At 36.5% G+C, this 20,523-nt stretch overlaps 1 protein-coding gene across 1 annotated transcript; it reads left to right on the forward strand.

Moving 5' to 3' along the window:
* Positions 1–18,649: 18,649 nt before the first annotated feature.
* Positions 18,650–19,465, forward strand: LOC128051290 (olfactory receptor 2T12-like). Its single transcript, XM_052643816.1, has one exon. It carries the CDS (start codon positions 18,650–18,652, stop codon positions 19,463–19,465), a length of 816 nt encoding a protein of 271 aa, XP_052499776.1.
* The last annotated feature ends 1,058 nt before the right edge of the window (positions 19,466–20,523 follow it).

Genomic DNA, 20,523 nt, shown 5'->3' on the forward strand with positions numbered 1-20,523 from the left:
CTGGGTTGGGAAGGAACCCAGGGATTCTCTGGAGGAAGGCATGGCAATCGACTCCAGTTTTCTTTCCTAAAGAATACCATGGACAGAAGAGCCTGGCATAGTTACATCTATGAGGTCCTAAAGAGTTGGACACGACTCTTTGAAGGAACTTATCACACACACTCATGACAATCTCAAGGTCCATCCATGTCTCTGCAAGTGGCAAAAGTTGATTCTTTTTATGGCTAATATTCCATTGTATATATGTACCACATCTTTATCCCTTCCTTTATCGATGGACATTTAGGTTGCTTCCACACTCTAGCTATTGTAAAAAGTGCCGCAGTGAATAATTTTTGTTACAGTTTTCTCCAGATATATGCACAGATGCGGGATTGCTGTGTTATATGGCAGATTGATTTTTACATTTTCAAAGAACTTCCATATGAATCTCCTTAATGGTTGAAGCTCCATTAAGGAGACATAAGAGATGTTGGTTTAATCCCTGGGTCGGGAAGATTCCCTGGAGGAAGGCATGGCAACCCGCTCCAGTTTTCATTCCTAAAGAACCCCATGGAGAATGAAGAGATGGAGCCAAAGCAAAAACAACATCCAGTTGTGGATGTGACTGGTGATGGAAACAAGGTCTGATGCTGTAAAGAGCAATATAGCCTAGGAACCTGGAATGTTAGGTCCATGAACCAAGCCAAATTGGAAATGATCAAACAGGAGATGGCAAGAGTGAACATCGGCATTTTAGGAGTCAGCGAAACTAAAATGGACTGGAATGGGTAAATTTAACTGAGATGAATATTATATCTACTACTGTGGGCAGGAATCCCTTAGAAGAAATGGAATAACCAGCATAGTCAACAAAAAGAGTCCAAAATACAATCTCAAAAATGACATGATGACCTCTGTTTGTTTCCAAGACAAACTATTCAATACCACGGTAATCCAAGTCTATGCCACAACCAGTAATACTGAAAAAGCTGAAGTTGAATGGTTCTATGAAGACCTACAAGACCTTCCAGAATTAACACCCAAAAAAGGTGTCCTTTTCATTATAGGGGACTGGAATGCAAAAGTAGGAAGTCAAGAAACACCTGGGGTAACAGGGAAATTTGGCCTTGGAATGTGGAATGAAGCAGGGCAAAGACTAATAGAGTTTTGCCAAGAGAACACACTGGTCATAGCAAACACCCTCTTCCAACAACACAAGACAAGACTTTACACATGGACATGACCAGATGGTCAACACCAAAATCAGGTTGATTTTATTCTTTAAAGCCAATGATGGAGAAACTCTATACAGTCAACAAAAACAAGACCAGGAGCTGACGGTGGCTCAGATCATGAACGTCTTATTGCCAAATTCAGACTTAAATTGAAGAAAGTAGGGAAAACCAATAAACCATTCAGGTATGACCTAAATCAAATCCCTAACGATGATACAGTGGAACTGAGAAATAGATTTAAGGGACTAGATCTGTTAGACAGAGTGCCTGATGAACTATGAACAGAGGCTCATGACACTGTATAGGAGACAGGGAGCAAGACCATCCCCAAGGAAAAGAAATGCAAAAAAGCAAAATGGCTGTCTGAGGAGGCCTTAAAAATAGCTGTGAAAAGAAGAGAAGTAAAAAGCGAAGAAGAAAAGGAAAGATATATCCATTTGAATGCAGAATTCCAAAGAATAGAAAGGAGAAATAAGAAAGCCTTCCTCAGTGAGCAGAGCAAAGAAATAGAGGAAAACAATAGAATGGGGAAGACTAAAGATCTCTTCAAGAAAATTAGAGATAACAAGGGAACATTTCATGCAAAGATGGGTTCAATAAAGGACACAAATGGTATGGACCTAACAGAAGCAAAGATATTAAGAAGAGGTGGCAAGAATGCACAGAAGAACTGTCCAAAAAAGATTTTCATGACCCAGGTAATCATGATGGTATGATCACTCACCTAGAGCCAGACATCCTAGAATGTGAAGTCAAGTGGGCCTCAGGAAGCATCACTATAAACAAAACTAGTGGAAGTGATGGAATTCCAGTTGAGCTATTTCAAATCCTAAAAGATGATGCTGTGAAAGTGCTGCACTCAATATGCCAGCAAATTTGGAAAACTCAGCAGTGGCCACAGGAGTGAAAAAGGTCAGTTTTCATTCCAATCCCTAAGAAAGGCAATACCAAAGAATGATCAAACTAGAAAAGACAGAGGAACCAGAGATCAAATGGTCATCATCTGCTGGATCATGGAAAAAAGCAAGAGAGTTCCAGAAAAACATCTATTTCTGCTTTGTTGACTATGTCCAAGACTTTGACTGTGTGGATCACAATAAGCTGTGGAAAATTCTGAAAGAGATGGGAATACCAGACCACCTGACCTGCCTCTTGAGAAATCTGTATGCAGGTCAGGAAGCAACAGTTAGAACTGGACATGGAACAACACACTGGTTCCAAATAGAAAAAGGAGTACATCAAGGCTGTATATTGTCACTCTGCTTATTTAAGTTATATGCAGAGTATATCATGAGAAATGCTGGGCTGGATGAAGCACAAGCCAGAATCAAGATTGCTGGGAAAAATATCGATAACCTCAGATATGCAGATAACACCACCTTTATGGAAGAAAGTGAAGAAGAACTAAAGGGCCTCTTGATGAAAGTGAATGAGGAGAGTGAAAAAGTTGGCTTAAAACTCAACATTCAGAAAACTAAGATCATGGCATCCAGTCCCATCACTTCAATGGAAATAGACAGGGAAACAGTGAAAACAGTGGCTGAATTTATTTTTGGGGTCTCCAAAATCACTGCAGATGGTGATTGCAGCCATGAAATTAAAAGATGCTTGCTCCTTGAAAGAAAACTTATGACCAGCCTAGACAGCATATTAAAAACCAGAGACATACTTTGCCAACAAAGATCTCTCTAGTCAAGGCTGTGGTTTTTCCAGTAGTCATGTATGGATGTGAGAGTTGGACTATAAAGAAAGCTGAGCGCCATAGAATTGATGCTTTTGAACTTTGATGTTGGAGAAGACTCTTGAGAGAGACACTTGGACTTCAAGGAGATCCAACTAGTCCATCATAAAGGAAATCAGTCCTGAATGTTCACTGGAAGGACTGATGTTGAAACTGAAACTCCAATACTTTGGTCACCTGATGTGAAGAGCTGACTCATTTGAAAAGACCCTGATGCTGGGAAAGATGGAAGGCAGGTGGAGAAGGGAATGACAAGTGAGATGGTTGGATTACATCACCGACTCAATGGACATGAGTTTGAGTAAGCTCCCATTGGTGATGGACAAGGAGGCCTGGTGTGATGCAATCCATGGGGTGGCAGAGTCTGACACGACTGAGCACTGAACTGAATGGCTGAACCAATTTACATTCCCACTCCTGGTGGCTCAGATGCCTGCAATGCAGGAGACCTGAGTTCAATCCCTGGGTCAGGAAGATAACCTTAAGGAGGAAATAGCAACCCACTCCAGTACTCTTGCCTGGAAAATTCCATGGACTGTGGCCTATCAAGCTCCAAAGTCCATGGGGCTGCAAAGAGTTGTACATGACTGTGGCTTCACTCACTCTCAACAGAGTAGGAGGACTCCCATTTCTCCACACTTTCAATAACATTTTTAAAATTAATTATTTTAATTGGAGAATTATTGCTTAACAATATTCTTATTGTTTTTGCCTTACATCAACATGGATTGGCCACAGGTATACATGTGTATGCCCCATCCTGAAACCCCTCTCACCTCCCTCATTACCCTATCCCTCTGGGATGTCCAGAACAGTGGCCCTGGGCGCCCTGCTTCATGCTCGAACTTGCACTAGTTTTCTGTTTTACATAAGGTAATGTACAGGTTCCAATGCTATTCTTTCAAATAATCCCACTCTTGCCTTCTCCCACTGAGTCCAAAAGGCTGTTTTTTACATCTGTGTCTCCTTTGTTGCCCTGAATGTAGGATTATCAGTACTGTCTTTCTAAATTCCATATATATGCATCAATATACAGCATTTGTCTTTCACTTTCTGACTTACATCAGTCTGTATAACAGGTTTTAGGTTCATCTGCCTCATTAGAACTGACTCAAATATATTCCTTTTATAGCTTAGTAATATTCCACTGTGTGTATGTATCACAATTTCCTTATCCTTTCATCTGCTAATAGACATCTTGGTTGCTTTCATTTCCTAGTTATTGTAAATAGTGCTGCAATGAACGTTGGGATATATGTGTCTCATTCAACTCTGGTTTCTTCCGTGTATATGCCCAGAAGTGGGATTGCTGGATAGTATGGTAGTATGGCAGGGAACTAGAATGCAAAAGTGGGAAATCAAAAGATACCTGGAGTAACAGGCTAATTTGGCCTTGGAGTACAAAATGAAGCAGGACAAAGGCTAACAGAGATTTGCCAAGAGAAGACTCTACACATGGACATCACCAGATGGTCAATACTGAAATCAGATTGATCATATTCTTTGCAGCCAAAGATGGAGAAGCTCTATACAGTCAGGAAAATAAGACCGGGAACTGACTGTAGCTCAGATCCTGAACTCCTTATTGCCAAATTCAGACTTAAATTGAAGAAAGTAGGGAAAACCACTAGACCATTCATAATGAGCTAAATCAAATACCTTACAATTATAGAGTAGAAGTGAGAAATAGATTCAAGGGAGTGGATCTGATAGAAAGAGTGCCTGAAGAACTATGGACAGAAGTTTGGAACATTGTACAGGAGGCAGTGATAAAGACCATCCCAAGAAAAGGAAATGCAAAAAGGCAAAATGATTATATGAGGAGGCCTTATAAATAGCTTAGAAAAGAACAGAAGTGAAAGGCAAAGGAGAAAAAGAAAGATATACTCATTTGAAAGCAGAGTTCCAAAGAATAGGAAGGAGAGATAAGAAAGTCTTCCTCGGTGATCGATGCAAAGAAATGGAGGAAAACAACTGAATGGGAAAGACTAGTGATATTTTCAAGAAAATTAGAAATACCAAGGGATGATTTCATGCAAAGATGGGCATAATAAAGGACAGAAATGGAATGGACCTAACAGAAGCAGAAGGTATCAAGAAGAGGGGGCAAGAATACACAGAAGAACTATACAAAAAAGGTCTTCATGACCCAGATAACCATGATGGTGTGATCACTCACCTAGAGCCATACATCCTGGAATGTGAAGTCAAGTGGGCCTTAGGAATCATGAATAAAGCTAGTGGAGGTGATGGAATTCCAGTTGAGCTATTTTAAATCCAAAAAGTGATGCTTGTACATCTGTAAGCTATTGGTTCACATACTACTGAAGCCTAGCTTGGAAACTTTTGACTATTACTTTGCTATCATGTGAAATGAGTACAATTATATGGTAGCTTGAACATTTTTTTGTGTTGTCCTTCTTGAGCATTTGGAATGAAAACTGACCTTTTTCAATCTTGTGGCCACTACTGAGTTTTCCAAATTTGCTGATACATTGAGCACAGCACTTAAACAGCATCATCTTTTAGGATTTGAAATATCTCAGCTGGAAATTCATCACCTCTACTAGCTTTGTTGGTAGTAATGCTTACTAAGGCCCACTTGACTTCACACTCCAAGACATCTGATTCTAGGTGAATGATCACACAATTGTGATTATCTGAGTCATGAAGATCTTTTTTGTACAGTTCTTCTGTGTATTCTTGTCACCTTTTCTTTTCTGCTTCTCTTAAATTCCTGCCATTTCTGTCCTTTATTGTGCCCATCTTTTCATGAAATGTTACTTTGATATCTCTAATTTTATTGAAGAGATCTCTTGTATTTCCCATTCTATTGTTTTCCTTGATTTCTTCTCATTGTTCGCTTAGGAAGGCTTTCTTATCGCTCCTTGCTCTTCTTTGGAACTCTGCATTCAGATGGTATATCATTTCTTTTTTCGCTATTTGTAAGGCCTCCTCAGACAATCATTTTGCCTTTTTGCATTTCTTTTTCTTGGGGATGGTTTTGATTACCGCCAACTGTACAGTGTTACAACCTCTTTCCATAGTTCTTCAGGCGTTCTATCAGGTCTAATACCTTGAATCTCTTTGTAACTTTCCCTGTATAATTATAAGGGATTTGATTTAGATCATTATGAATGGTCTAGTGATTTTTCCCTACTTTCTTTAATTTAAGTCCGAATTTGGCAATAAGGGGTTCATGATCTGAGCCATAGTCAGTTCCCTGTGACTGACTGTAGAGAGCTTCTTCATCTTTGTCGGCAAAGAATACAATCAATCTGATTTCAGTATTGACCATCTGATGATATCCATATGTACAGTTATCTCTTTTGCTCTTGAAAGTGGGTGTTTGCTATAACCAGTGAGTTTTCTTGGCAAAACCCTGTTAGCCTTTGCCATGTTTCATTTTGTACTCCAAGGCCAAACTTTCCCGTTACTCCAAGTGTCTCTTGACTTCCTACTTTTGCATTCCAGACCCCTATGATGAGGACATCTTTTTTTGGTGTTGGTTCTAGAAGTTCTTGTAGGTCTTAACAGAACCATTCAACTTTAGCTTCTTCATTATTAGTGGTTGGGACATAGACTTGGATTACTGTGATATGGAATGGTTTGCCTTGAAAATGAACCGAGCTCATTCTGTCCTTTTTGAAATGCCACCCAAGTACAGCCTACTCCTTGCTATGGTGTCCAGTGCTTAGGACACCTGTTAGCCTTTGCAGGTGTATTTTTGGTATATGCATTATGGAAAGCAGTATGGGGTTTCTTCAAAAAACTAAAATTAGAACTACTGTAGTATCAAGAAGTTCCAATCCTTCATATATATTTGAAGAAAACAGAAACATTAATTCAAAAAGATACAAAAGATAGGTGCATACAATTCTTTGATTGTATTCTTTGCAGACAAAGATGAAGAAGCCTCTACAGTCATTCACAGGGAACTGACTATGGCTCAGATCAAGAACTCCTTTAGCAACACCTGTAAGACTTAGCAACACATAGTTACTCAGTCGTGTTTGATTCTTTGTGACCCCATGGACTGTAACCCATCAGGCTCCTCTGTCCTTGGGGAGTCTCCAGGGAAGAATACTAGAGTGGGTTGCCATGCCCCCTTCCAGGGGATTTTCACAACCCAGGAATAGAACTGGGGTCTCTTGCATTGCAAACGACTCTTTATGAGCTGAGCTATCAGGGAATCCAATTCCATTACATATACATGCCATATTTTCTTTATGTCTTTGTCTGCAGATTGGCACTTAGGTTACTTCTGTATCTTGGTTGCTTTAAGTAATATATATATATAATTCTGCTCTGAACATTTGGGTGCACCTATCTTTTGTATCTTTTTGAATTAGTGTTTCTGTTTTCTTCAAATACATATGAAAGATTGGAACTTCTTGATACTACAGTAGTTCTAAGTTTAGTTTTTTGAAGAAACCCCGTACTGCTTTCCATAATGCATATACCAATCTAGATGAGCACCAACAGTGCACAAGGGTTCCTTTTTCTCTACTTTTTTGCCAATATTTGTTATTTGTTGTCTTTTTTATGATAGCCATTCTGATAAATGTGAGGTGACATTTCATTATGGCTTGGATTTCTCTGATAAATAGCAATGTTGTATATTTTTTCAAGTGCCTGTTGGAAATCTGTAGGTCTTTGGGAAATAACCTATGAAGATATTATGTCCATAAAGCCTGTTCTTTTGTTTTTGTTTTTTGCTCTTGAGTTATATGAGCTGCTTATTTATTTTAGATAGCAACCCCTGGTGGGTCATATAATTCATAAATATTTTCTCCCATTTCTTAGGTTTTCTTTTCAGTCTGCCAATAGTTTCCTTTGCTGTTTGAAAGCTTTTAAGTTTAATTTAATCCTACTTATTTATTTATTTATTTATTTTTATTTTTACTTTACGTTACTTTACAATACTGTATTGGTTTTGCCATACATTGACATGAATCCACCACGGGTGTACATGCGATCCCAAACATGAACCCCCCTCCCACCTCACTCTGCACAACATCCCTCTGGGTCATCCCCGTGCACCAGCCCCAAGCATGCTGTATCCTGCATTGGACATAGACTGGTGATTTGACTCTTAAATGATAGTATACATGTTTCAATGCCATTCTCCCAAATCATCCCACCCTCTTCCTCTCCCTCTGAGTCCAAAAGTCCGCTATACACATCTGTGTCTTTTTTGCTGTCTTGCATACAGGGTCATCACTGCCATCTTTCTAAATTCCATATATATGTGTTAGTATACTGTATTGGTGTTTTTCTTTCTGGCTTACTTCACTCTGTATAATCAGCTCAAGTTTTATCCATCTCATCAGAACTGATTCAAATATATTCTTTTTAACAGCTGAGTAATACTCCATTGTGTATATGTACCACCACTTTCTTATCCATTCATCTGCTGATGGACATCTAAGTTGTTTCCATGTCCTGGCTATTATAAACAGTGCTGCGATGAACACTGGGGTACATGTGTCTCTTTCAATTCTGGTTTCCTCAGTGTGTATGCCCACCAGTGGGATTGCTGGGTCATAAGGCAGTTCTATGTGCAATTTTTTAAGGAATCTCCACACTGTTTTCCATAGTGGTTGTACTAGTTTGCATTCCCACCAACAGTGTAAGAGGGTTCCCTTTTCTCCACACCCTCTCCAGCATTTATTGCTTGCAGATTTTTGGATCGCAGACATTCTGACTGGTTTGAAGTGGTACCTCATTGTGGTCTTAATTTGCATTTCTCTAATAATGAGTGATGTTGAGCATCTTTTCATGTGTTTGTTAGCCATCCATATGTCTTCTTTGGAGAAATGTCTATTTAGTTCTTTGGCCCATTTTTTGATTGGGTCGTTTATTTTTCTGGAATTGAGCTGCATAAGTTGCTTATATATTTTTGAGATTAGTTGTTTGTCAGTTGCTTCATTTGCTATTATTTTCTCCCATTCAGAAGGCTGTCTTTTCACCTTGTTTATATTTTCCTTTGTTGTGCAGAAGCTTTTAATTTTAATTAGATCCCATTTGTTTATTTTTGCTTTTATTTCCAGAATTCTGGGAGGTGAATCATAGATGGAGAAATACTTATTTATTTTTGTTTCTGTTTCAGTTCAGTTCAGTCGCTCAGTGGTGTCCGACTCTTTGCGACCCCATGAATCGCAGCACGCCAGGCCTCCCTGTCCATCACTATCTCCCGGAGTTCACTCAAACTCAAGTCCATCGACTCAGTGATGCCATCCAGCCATCTCATCCTCTGTCGTCCCCTTTTCCTCCTGCCTCCAATCCCTCCCAGCATCAGAGTCTCTTCCAATGAGTCAACTCTTCTCATGAGGTGGCCAAAGTACTGGAGTTTCAGCTTTAGCAACATTCCTTCCAAAGAACACCCAGGACTGATCTCCTTAGAATGGACTGGTTGAATCTCCTTGCAGTCCAAGGGACTCTCAAGATTCTTCTCCAACACCAAAGTCCCAAAGCATCAATTCTTCGGCACTCAGCTTTCTTCACAGTCCAACTCTCATATCCGTTTACTTTTCCATAAAGGACAGATTCAAAAAATATTGCTGCAATATATGTCAAATAGTGTTCTGCCTATATTTCCTTCTAACAGTTGTATGGTTTCCAGTCTTATATTTAAGTCTCTAATCCATTTGAGTTTATCTTTTATATGGAATTTGTATCATTCTTAAACATGACACTATTCAAATATTCACTAACATTGAAAGAATAAATCACTCTATTTCAATTAGGAGCTTAGCTGTTGGTTCAGTGGTAAAAGATCTGCCTGCCAATGCAGGAGACTCGGGTTTGATCCCTATATCGGGAACATACCCTGGAGAAGGAAATGGCTACCTATTCTAGTATTCTTGCCTGGGAAATCCCATGGAGAGAGCAGCTTGGTGGGCTACAGTTCATGGGGTTGCAAAAGAGTTGGACATGACTCAGCGACTTTACAGCCAACAGCACATTGATTCAATGGAACTTTGTATGTTAAATAAACTTTTAAAAGATGGTAGCTCCTCAAAAGTTATGCATGAATTTCCCAAATATAATTTTGAGAAAATAAAAAAGAAGTATTTGATCTATGATTGTTTTTGATCAGTAAGTTAAAATATCCAAAGTTAGCAGAAGAGTTATCTTTTAGATGGAATAACAGAGTTTTTGGTGATATTCAATGCTAACTAATCGGAAATCCCTGGGAACACATTTGTATTTGAAGATGTTGAGTTTATTTCTTGTTACAATGAGAGAGAACATCCACCATGGGGGAAATGTAAGATATATGAATAGGGTGTCAGAAATAACTTATGCTTTCTGGGTTTGTGTTAGGTGATTTTGGAAGGGTTTAAGAAGATGTGCTTTGCTTCTGATTGTCTGCTGTCAGGAAGACAATTTGTGTTTCAGTATATTAAAAAAAAAACAAAAAACAAAACTATAGTATCTTAATAAAGGTTATTTATATTGAAGGAACATTGCACCAATGCTAACACAGTAATTGGTTTTAAAAAAAATCATAGCTATTCATGTTAAGTAGGAAAGTGACATAGTTGGTAACTTTCGTGCCTTGGACAATGTTCATGTTGTGCCTGTGATCAGACAGAATCTTGGTGTGGTCTTTTTTTGTTGTCGTTGCTTTGGTCTATCATAGTCACAGAACTGCTGTTCTTGATGTTGAAGTTAATAGTTTCCTATTGCTATTATAAAAAAATTATTACACTCTTAATGATTTAAACAACACATAATATTATCTGTTATCTTATTCTTCAGGATGTCAGAAGTCTGAAATTATTTTCAGGGCTAAAATTAAGGAGGTGACAGGCAACATTTCTCGTGAAAACTCTGGGAGGGAATAGTTTTCTTGTCTTTCCACCATTTGGATGCCTATTGCATTGCTTGGATGATGACCCACTTTCCCAATCTCCAAAGCTAGCAACATTGGACCTGAGTCCTTCTCACACTGCCATTTCTCTGATTCTCACTTTTGCCTCACTTTTCTAGTTATAAAGATTCTTGTGATTTCTTCATGCCTACCTAGATAATCTAGGATAATCTCTTTATTTTAAAGTCAGCTGATTATTGCTTTTAATTTCATTTGTAACCTTAACTTTGCTTTGCCAGGTAACTTAACATACTATCAACTTGCGGAGATTAGAGTGTGGACATACTTAGACAGCTGTGTTTATGCTAACTACATGGATGTCCACAAAATTCTTTATTTTAATAGAACACCGAGGTCTGCTTTTAGCAACACCAAACCTAACTAGTAATACTTGGCCAGTTCTGAACTTCAGGGTGTGAATTTCTTAGATGAAGACTATTGTATTTATTTACCTACACCATTTGTATAGCATTTAATGCTTGGATTTTAAAAGGGGATAGTTTATCTTACTGTGCTACTATATGTTTTTTACCTTATTATATACATTTATATACTTCAATACAATTTAAAATGTATTACAACTCAGTAATTTAAGAAGTATAAGATTGCAATGATTTCAGTGAATTATAGGGTGTTTCCAGTTTATGTAACAGAAGAGTATTCTTTAGTCAAAATTATTTAATTATATTCATGTTAATAAACTTTTTGGCACAATGCAAAATACTCAGTAATTCCTCAAAAAAATTAAGTTTTTGAAACTTGATATTGATATCATTATTAATCAGTATTGTTATTATTTTTTCTTATTTAAATTATCTAGAATTACCAGCATTTGATTTATGCATGTACAGATATGTGTGTATATATATATATATTTTTTTTTCTCTTCTTTTACTCCATTAATTATGTTTATAGGTAAATACCTTTTTAAATATAAATTTATATACAATTTTCTCTACTGGTTTGGAGAATCCTAGCAAAATCAATTAATGTGTTAAATCATCTCTTTTACTTCCCAATCACTTCATACATAGAGTGGTTCAATCATAAGTTATTGAATTCTAATGTTTTGGTAATTAGTTAATCATTGTAATAATCTTCTAGATATAAGAAACTATTTTTTGTTGTTGTTTTTAGTGGTACTTTCTTTTTTTCAGATTTTATTTTATTTTTACTTTACAATATTGTATTGAAAAAAAAAGAAAGTATTTGTTGACAAGTGAAAAATTCTCTTTTTATTCTTTTTTAAAGTAAGTTCTCTCAGTATCAGAGGGCAAGATTGTCTGCTAGACTAGAGTGAAAGGAAAGAAGTCAGCCAACACTTTTTTATATATTAGTGCATCATATTCATTTTATATATTAAACTCTACAAATAACATTGAGAGAGACATTATTACCCCCCCTTTTATAGATGATTAAATTTAATCTCAGAAAAATGATATAACTTAAATCATATAGGGAGAGAGGTTCAAGAACAGAGGAATTCAAAGAATGCCTTTGGGGACAAGATGTTTCTATAACACTATGCCCTCTATGTAATTACTAGTATTTCTTGGCCAATGGGTTATTAGTGGAGTATAGGCTAATGGGATCAGAGACATTCTTGGGTATGAGATAAGTATTTTATGCATGTTATCTTAATACCATTGTTAAGGGAATCTCACTTTCAAAATAGTCATAGCCTGATTTTAGTATTATGTGAGCGAACCATGACATTTTATCTAGAAATCAGATATTCTGAGACTGAAAATAATCTGCATAGAGGCAATAAATGGAGATAGCACTTGGTCATCTGTATCTGCTAAATGTGTTCCCACTGTCATTTCCAGAGCCTGGAACTCAGGACTCCCTAAGGTTTTGCTTAGGGAGACCTAAGCTCCTGCATTTATATTAAAATGAAATAAACTGGCAAGATTTAAGCAGTGATCCAGGGGCCAGAGCTATGAAGACTAGGCGTCAGCTACATAGTGGCTGTTCTGTGGTAGGTGAGTACCAAGACTTTGAATGTATAAATCTTGGGGTAGTATTCTCTAGTGTGCTTGAGTATTTTATCTTTATTATTTTAAGATAGTATAATAATTCATAACAGTTTGAAAAGAGAGAAATTAAAGTATCTAAAATTAATTCAGCAGCATCATAATTATTCCCTTTTACTTTCTGAGAAAAATTTCAAATGTGAGTTTGCCTCTTTCAATTAACATGATCTGTAAGACCATTCTGTTACATTGTAATGCACACTGCAATTTAATATTTCCATTATATATATTTTCATTACACATTTTAAAGCAACTTCAAAATCATTAGTATACATGGTGTTTTTCATTTTCATTTGAGATATTTTAAAGAATGAAATCTAGAAAAAACATGTTATTAGCGGCTCCAAAGGATAAGGGTAGTTCTACAATTCTCATTCAATATTGTCAAACTCCTATGGAGATTTTAAATTTTATCCTACACATGTTTCATTATATTCCAATTGGTAATGCATATTATCAAAGGAAACTTAAATCCAACTTTTAATTTATAAAAAATATTATTTTTAATATGTGAATTTCTTTATAATGAAATTGCATTTTGTATGTGAATATTCCATGAATTTATCAAATTGCAATTTTGCACAGTATATGGAACTCTTCAGACTTGGAATTTGGTCAAGCTCCAACCCTATATCCTATTTGTTAGTATTCTTTCAGAAAAGTGATAGCTTTTTAGTACATAAAAACAGTAGTGACTACTTTTTATAAGAACTCACTCAACTTCTGTTAATCAAATTAAGCATTCTTTTACACTATTTTATTTTACTCTTATATGCTAAGTCACTTCAGTCGTGTCCAACTCTGTGCAACCCCATAGGCGGCAGCCCACCAGGCTCCACCATCCTTGGGATTCTCCAGGCAAGAACACTGGAGTGGGTTGCCATTTCCTTCTCCAATGCATGAAAGTGAAAACTGAAAGTGAAAACTGAAAGTAAAGTCACTTAGTTGTGTCCGACTCTTAGTGACCCCATGGACTGCAGCCAACCAGGCTCCTCCATCCATGGGATTTTCCAAGCAAGAGTACTGGTGTGAGGTGCCATTGCAAAAACCTTATAATGTAATTATGTATTTTATTTTCAAAACAAAAATTTGAGACCCATTGAGTGTAAGGAATGTGCCTAACATCATGGAATTTACAGCTGCTAGAATACAAAATAGAAAGGTCTCTGTTTGAGGCATGGGACTACACACTTACCTCAATTCCTGCTGCTTGATTTGTGGATGACCTGCAATCCTCTGAGGGAGTTGTTTATTAATCTTTATGAAAGGACAAAAGTTTCTGTGTTCTCTTGGTTTAACATCTATCTTATATTTAAGCAAATATTTTTATAAATCTGCTCCATTTCTCTGCAATGAGATTTATTTGCCAGCAAAACTGATATTAGGAATTGCATCAATCCAGAGTGAATATGACCAATAGTTTTCATAATTTAACTAATTTATTATTTATTAATATATCAAAGTCTCTCAGTCGTGTCCAACTGGTTGACCCCATGAAATTCTCTAGGCCACAGTACTAGAGTGGGCAGCCTTTCCCTTCTGCAGGGGATCTTCCCAACCCAGGAATCGAACCCAGGTTTCCCTCATTGCAGGTGGATTCTCTATCAGCTGAGCCACAAGGGAATCCCAAATTCAGGGGTGCTCACAAGGGTATGGAATACAGGCAAGGCCTGATCCAGAGCTCCCATATTTATTTTCATAGATTGATATGCCTCCAAATAAGGCTTCCCTGATAGCCAGTTGATAAAGAATCTGCCTGCAATGCAGGAGACCCCAGTTCTACTCCTGTATAGGGAAGATACCCTGGAGAAAGGATAGGCTACCCACTCCAGTATTCTTGGGATTCTTTGATCCAAGAATTGAACCGCGGTCTCCTGCATTACAAGCGGGTTCTTTATCCAACTGATCTATCAAGGAAGAATCCTTTGGGGTTCAGCTGGTAAAAAATCCACCTGTGGTACAGGTAGACCAGGGTTCGATCCCTGGATTAGGAAGATCCCCTGGAGACAGTATTCTGGCCTGGAGAATTCCGAGGAATGAATAGTCCACGGGGTCCCAAAGAGTCTGACTTTTGCTTTTTTACTTAAATATAAGAAAAATAACCATGTAATCCAGCACATAAGTTTGAGAGTCTATTATTTTATTTTGTTGTTTACTCAAAGTATCTATCTTCTCACTATCAAGATGACAACTGGAACAACAACAACAGCAAAAATAAGGGATGTAATTTAGCATGGAAACTTAATTTCCAGAATGTGGATTCTGAACATATGTTGCTTTCTTTGCTACATGGTTTCTCCCCTTGATTTTCCATAGAAAAAATAATTTAGTCAAACTCTTTTAAGTGTGGAATTCTAAAATATTAATGTCTACTTCATTTAGCTATTGTGACATTTTATGAGAATGCATATCAAGATGTTAGCATAGTATTTGAAATAATTTCTATAATTATTATCCATATATGTCTGAGTTGTCACAACTGTAGCATGCTGATGTGGAATCAGAGTCTCTTCAGCTTTAAAATATATGGGCAAATTGAAGAGAAATGCTATACAAGAGTCAGAACAATTTATTTGACCAAAAGCATGTAACATAGAGCATCACAGATAGCCAAGCAGGGCAAAACTTTGCTAATTCTAGGGAAACCACATTAAAGTGGAGACAGAAATGAAACAATGGATAGAAAAGGATTTTTAGATTTTATACAACCAGAAAAACAACAACAGGTGATTTTATACTGCTTTCAATGTGCAGAACAATAACATAGATGTCTAGATATTGACTCTGAAATCTATCTTATTCTTTGAACTTTGTCAAACTACATGAAATAACATATAATAATATTTCACCTTTTTACCCTAGTGCTTTAAAATTTTTAAGAAGGAAATATATTATTTCATGTCTGATAAGTTCCATGACACATTAAAACTCTTACAGTAAAAGCATAAGATGGAGAAGGAAATGACAACCCACTCTGGTATTCTTGCTTGGAAAATCCCATGGACAGAGGAGCCTGGTGGGCTACAGTCCATGAGTTCACAGAGTTGGACACAACTTAGTGACTGCTCATGAAAATACATAAGAAAATGTTTCACAATTAGTAATAATTGAAGAACTTATAGTCTTAGAATGACTAAACTTACTATGATCATATATCTTTGTTCTGTATTCAAAGAGTTCATAAATAGTGGATGGAATATAGAGTCCAACCCATAAAGATATTGTAAATACTATATCACCTAAATTGTTTCTAATTTAAAAAATGAGTTGAAATATATTATATGACAATTCTCAATTTCTGATTTTACTTACAAGTTATTCTGGTGAAAAACATCTATTTATGGCTGATATTAATAGCAGCAATGTATTACTAAGGCTAATTTTTGCAGAGTTATTTTATTGTGCCATACAGTTTATAATGCACTTATATATACTTGTTCTCCTAATTATCAAATAATCCTAAAAGAAATAGATAACATTTTTCATATCAGTTTTCACATAATGAAACTATTTTAACAGTGTCTATTTAAACTACTAAAATTCATTCAACTACTCATCAGTGACATAGATGTTCAAACTCAAAAAGCCTACTTCTGAATTCATTACTTCTAGATCATAAAATTAAAGAGAAACATTCTATTGGATTAGAAAGACAAAGGCTGCTATCAGTTCTCTAATTTTTAATGTGTATCATTAGTGAGCAACATGGCTTTCTGAATTTTAGATTTCCTTTTGCTTAAATGTGAAACATGTAGGTATTTTACATGAGTTTTTATTTGGAAATATAACACTGAATTAAATGTGTGAGGTTATCATAATGAATTGTTTAAAAGCTATTAGTTTAAAATCATTTATTCTTCAGTTGTAAATCCATGCAAGACTTTCAAAATCATATTTAAAGTAACTCATCATATGAAAAATATGTCAAAAAAAAAAAAAGAAAAATATGTCTAGAAGCTTGTCTTAAGCATGAAGATTAGTTGATTAGTTGATAATTTTCAATTTGAATAGAGAGCAGAAAGTGAATCCCAGCAGAGCAAATGAAGATAGTGCTGGAAGACAGTCTAGCAACCTATGAATTTCCTGAATCAGAAGTCAGGAAACTAACTCAATAAGGGTGTCGGTTACCTGAGGTCAAAAAGAGTTGAATTTGACTGAAGTGACTAAGCATGCAGCACCTACTTAAATCTCAAAAATATTTCCTAAGTGAATTTTGACATGATTTTGGATTTTTTTCATGTTATTTAAGTATTCTGTAATTCAGTCTCTATCCCTTTCAGTTCAGTTCATTTCAGTTCAGTCGCTCAGTCGTGTCCGACTCTTTGCGACCCCATGAATCGCAGCACGCCAGGCCTCCCTGTCCATCACCAACTCCCGGACTTCACTCAGACTTACGTCCAACGAGTGAGTGATGCCATCCAGCCATCTCATCCTCTGTCATCCCCTTCTCCTCCTGCCCCCAATCCCTCCCAGCATCAGAGTCTTTTCCAATGAGTCAAGTCTTCGCATGAGGTGGCCAAAGTACTGGAGTTTCAGCTTTAGCACAGTCCTTCCAAAGAAATCCCAGGGCTGATCTCCCTTCAGAATGGACTGGTTGAATCTCCTTGCAGTCCAAGGGACTCTCAAGAGTCTTCTCCAACACCACAGTTCAAAAGCATCAATTCTTCTGCACTCAGCCTTCTTCACAGTCCAACTCTATCCCTTATTTGCACTGAATCTGGCTTGGATTAACTGGAGGAATTTTATATTGAGCTACATGTTATTCAGCAACTCCCTAAAGGTAGAGCCTTATTGATTCACACCAAGTAATAAAAAATGAACTCTAAAAAATACATTTTGTAAGGATAATATATTTGATAAGCATAGATAAAACTGAAAAATAATACCAAACTTATTCTGAACATATATTCAAACAGTTTGCATATGGATAATGAATAGTTTTATACTAATAACATTCACACTGTTATGGGCTGAGACAATCTACAAATGTAATCTAGACCATTAATGTTAAATAAATAATATATAATAGCTCACATATACAACATGATGTAACAAACATTGTTAATATGTTTATATAGGCTGAGGAAGATATTTACTATATCAGGAACAAATCAGAACAGTGTACATAAAATACAGATAAGAAATTATTTAAATCTATAAGGAAAATTCAGACAACTCAATATTAATCATGGAAAAGAGATATTCACAGAAAATTTGAAAAGTAATCTGATAGATTAATGAACAGTTCTGGCTCATTCATTACTAAGGAATTTGTAAACTAAAACAAACTTTTTTTTTTTTGCTTTTCTATTATTGGCCATAATTATTGCACATGACAATATCTAACAGTACCACATATAGAGGGATTTAAACAAAAATCAACAGTTAATAGGAGTGAAAAAGTTAGAGATTCAATTACTCAGATACTCCATACTGACAAAATATACAAAAATAATAGAAATGTAATTGATATTATTATGTATGCATATATAATTTATTTGTATAAAAAATAATGTGTAATTACAAAGATACGGAGGATAGGATGCCAAGCCAAACATCTGGTGCAGTGAAAGAATTTAAGTCATAATTTTTCCTCCAAGTCTCATTTTTTTTTCTGTGCCATTGATCAAGTTTCAAAAGGAAATGCTCAAGCTTCCTTTTAAGCAAGTATCATTTTCTTTTTTTGGGGGGGGGGGAAATACTGCTACATTTATTTTCCTCTTTAAGCAAGTATCATTTTCTAATTATTCATTGTCTTCTAGGAATAACTGAAGCCATGGAAAATACAAACGACACCACGGGAGTAAACTTCATTCTTTTAGGGCTCCTTAACTACACACAAACCCATCTATTCTTCTTTTCTGTGGTGCTCATGACCTTCCTCACCTCCCTGATGAGCAATATCTTCATGATCATGCTCATTCACGTGGATTCCCGGCTGTGCACACAGATGTACTTCCTGCTTAGCCAGCTCTCCCTCTTGGACGTGATGCTGGTCCTCACTGTTGTTCCCAAAATGGTAGGCAACTACCTGATGCACATCAGGTCTATCTCTCCTGCTGGCTGTGGTGCCCAGATCTTCCTGTTTGTCACTCTGGAAGGGGGCGAGTGCTTTCTCTTAGCGGCCATGGCCTATGACCTCTATGCGGCTATATGTCATCCCCTGAGATACCCAATCCTCATGAATCAGAAGCTCTGCTTGCGCATGACAGCCGGCTCCTGGCTTTTGGGAGGGGTGGATGGGCTGATGCAGGCTGGTGTCACCCTGAGCTTCCCTTACTGCCACTCTCGAGAAATCAATCACTTCTTTTGTGAGGCACCGTCGCTTGTTCGCCTTGCCTGTACAGACACCGTGATTTTCGAATTTTTCATGTACGTCTGCTACGTCCTGATGCTTTTGATCCCAGTGTCTTTCATTTTGGCTTCCTACGGTCTCATCCTGATCACTGTGCTCCGCATGCATTCTGCTGAAGCCAGGAAGAAAGCTTTTGCTACTTGTTGCTCCCACCTGGCTGTTGTGGGGTTTTTCTTTGGCACCATCATATTTATCTACATGCGGCCCAAATCCTACCGTTCAGTGGCTCATGAATAGTCTCTGCCTTTTACACCATGTTCACACCTGTGTTGAACCCACTTATATACAGTGTGAGGAATAAAGAAGTCAAGGGGGCTTTTAGAAAGTGGCTGGAGAAATATTTTCAGTGATTTCTACAGTGAGCATTATTGGCATAATGGCATCACTCAGATTTAGGTTTCATTTTGTGTCAATTTATTTGGTGTCAATATATTTTGCTTTCATGTTCCCAGTTTGCATTAATTTAAAAAACATTATATAATTCATATTTGGTAAATTAATTAAAATGACATGTGTTCTGTGTTCGTACTTTGTCATGATACTTTTTTCTGAACTTTGAACCTCAGTGATAAGAATAAATGGCTGAGGCATTCCATCATAAGATATGCTGGACACCAGCCATGTAATTTGTATTTTGGGGTGTGTTCTTTTGTGTGTATATAATGAAAATCATTAATTATGGTAAAGATGAATTATTTTTAAGGTAACTAATTGTTTAAAAAAAAATAATTTATACCTTACTTCATATAATTTTGATAAAATAAATTTCAAATGAATAATCAATATTAATATAAAATATACATGTATATGTATGTATATATGAAAGTTGCAGGAAATATTCATTAAAATGTTTTCAAGGGAATTATTTCTCATGATTATATGATTTTAATTAGATAAACATATTGGAATCCATACATTTAGATATTGTCAAAATATGCAGTCATCATGGAGAAACCAGTCTTTATCTGAAGACAAAAAAAGCACTATTAAAATATATGTAATTAAATTCATCACATAAACTAACATTGATAATACACATTGGTTGTACACAGTTTAATTGGAGCAAAAAATATCCAAGTTTCTTTCTTCACATGTTAAAGTGAAGAAAAATCTACTTTATATGAACTGATTTACAGATTTAAGAAAATCATATTTGATCACAAGAAAAAACCATAGGACTAAAGATTTTACCTCTTTTGAATAACTGAAGGGAGTGAATCTAATTGTACTGAAGAAGGATGGAAGGGAGGAAGGAAACAAAGAAGGAAGAAATGTGGGAGAGAGGGGAGAAGGTA

The sequence above is a fragment of the Budorcas taxicolor genome, chromosome 7 (assembly GCF_023091745.1).
Source record: "Budorcas taxicolor isolate Tak-1 chromosome 7, Takin1.1, whole genome shotgun sequence".
Classification (NCBI taxonomy): Eukaryota; Metazoa; Chordata; class Mammalia; order Artiodactyla; family Bovidae; genus Budorcas; species Budorcas taxicolor.

Bases quoted from the DNA above. Each gene is read 5' to 3' on its own strand.
- LOC128051290 (XM_052643816.1), top strand. From the start codon at position 18,650: ATGGAAAATACAAACGACACCACGGGAGTAAACTTCATTCTTTTAGGG.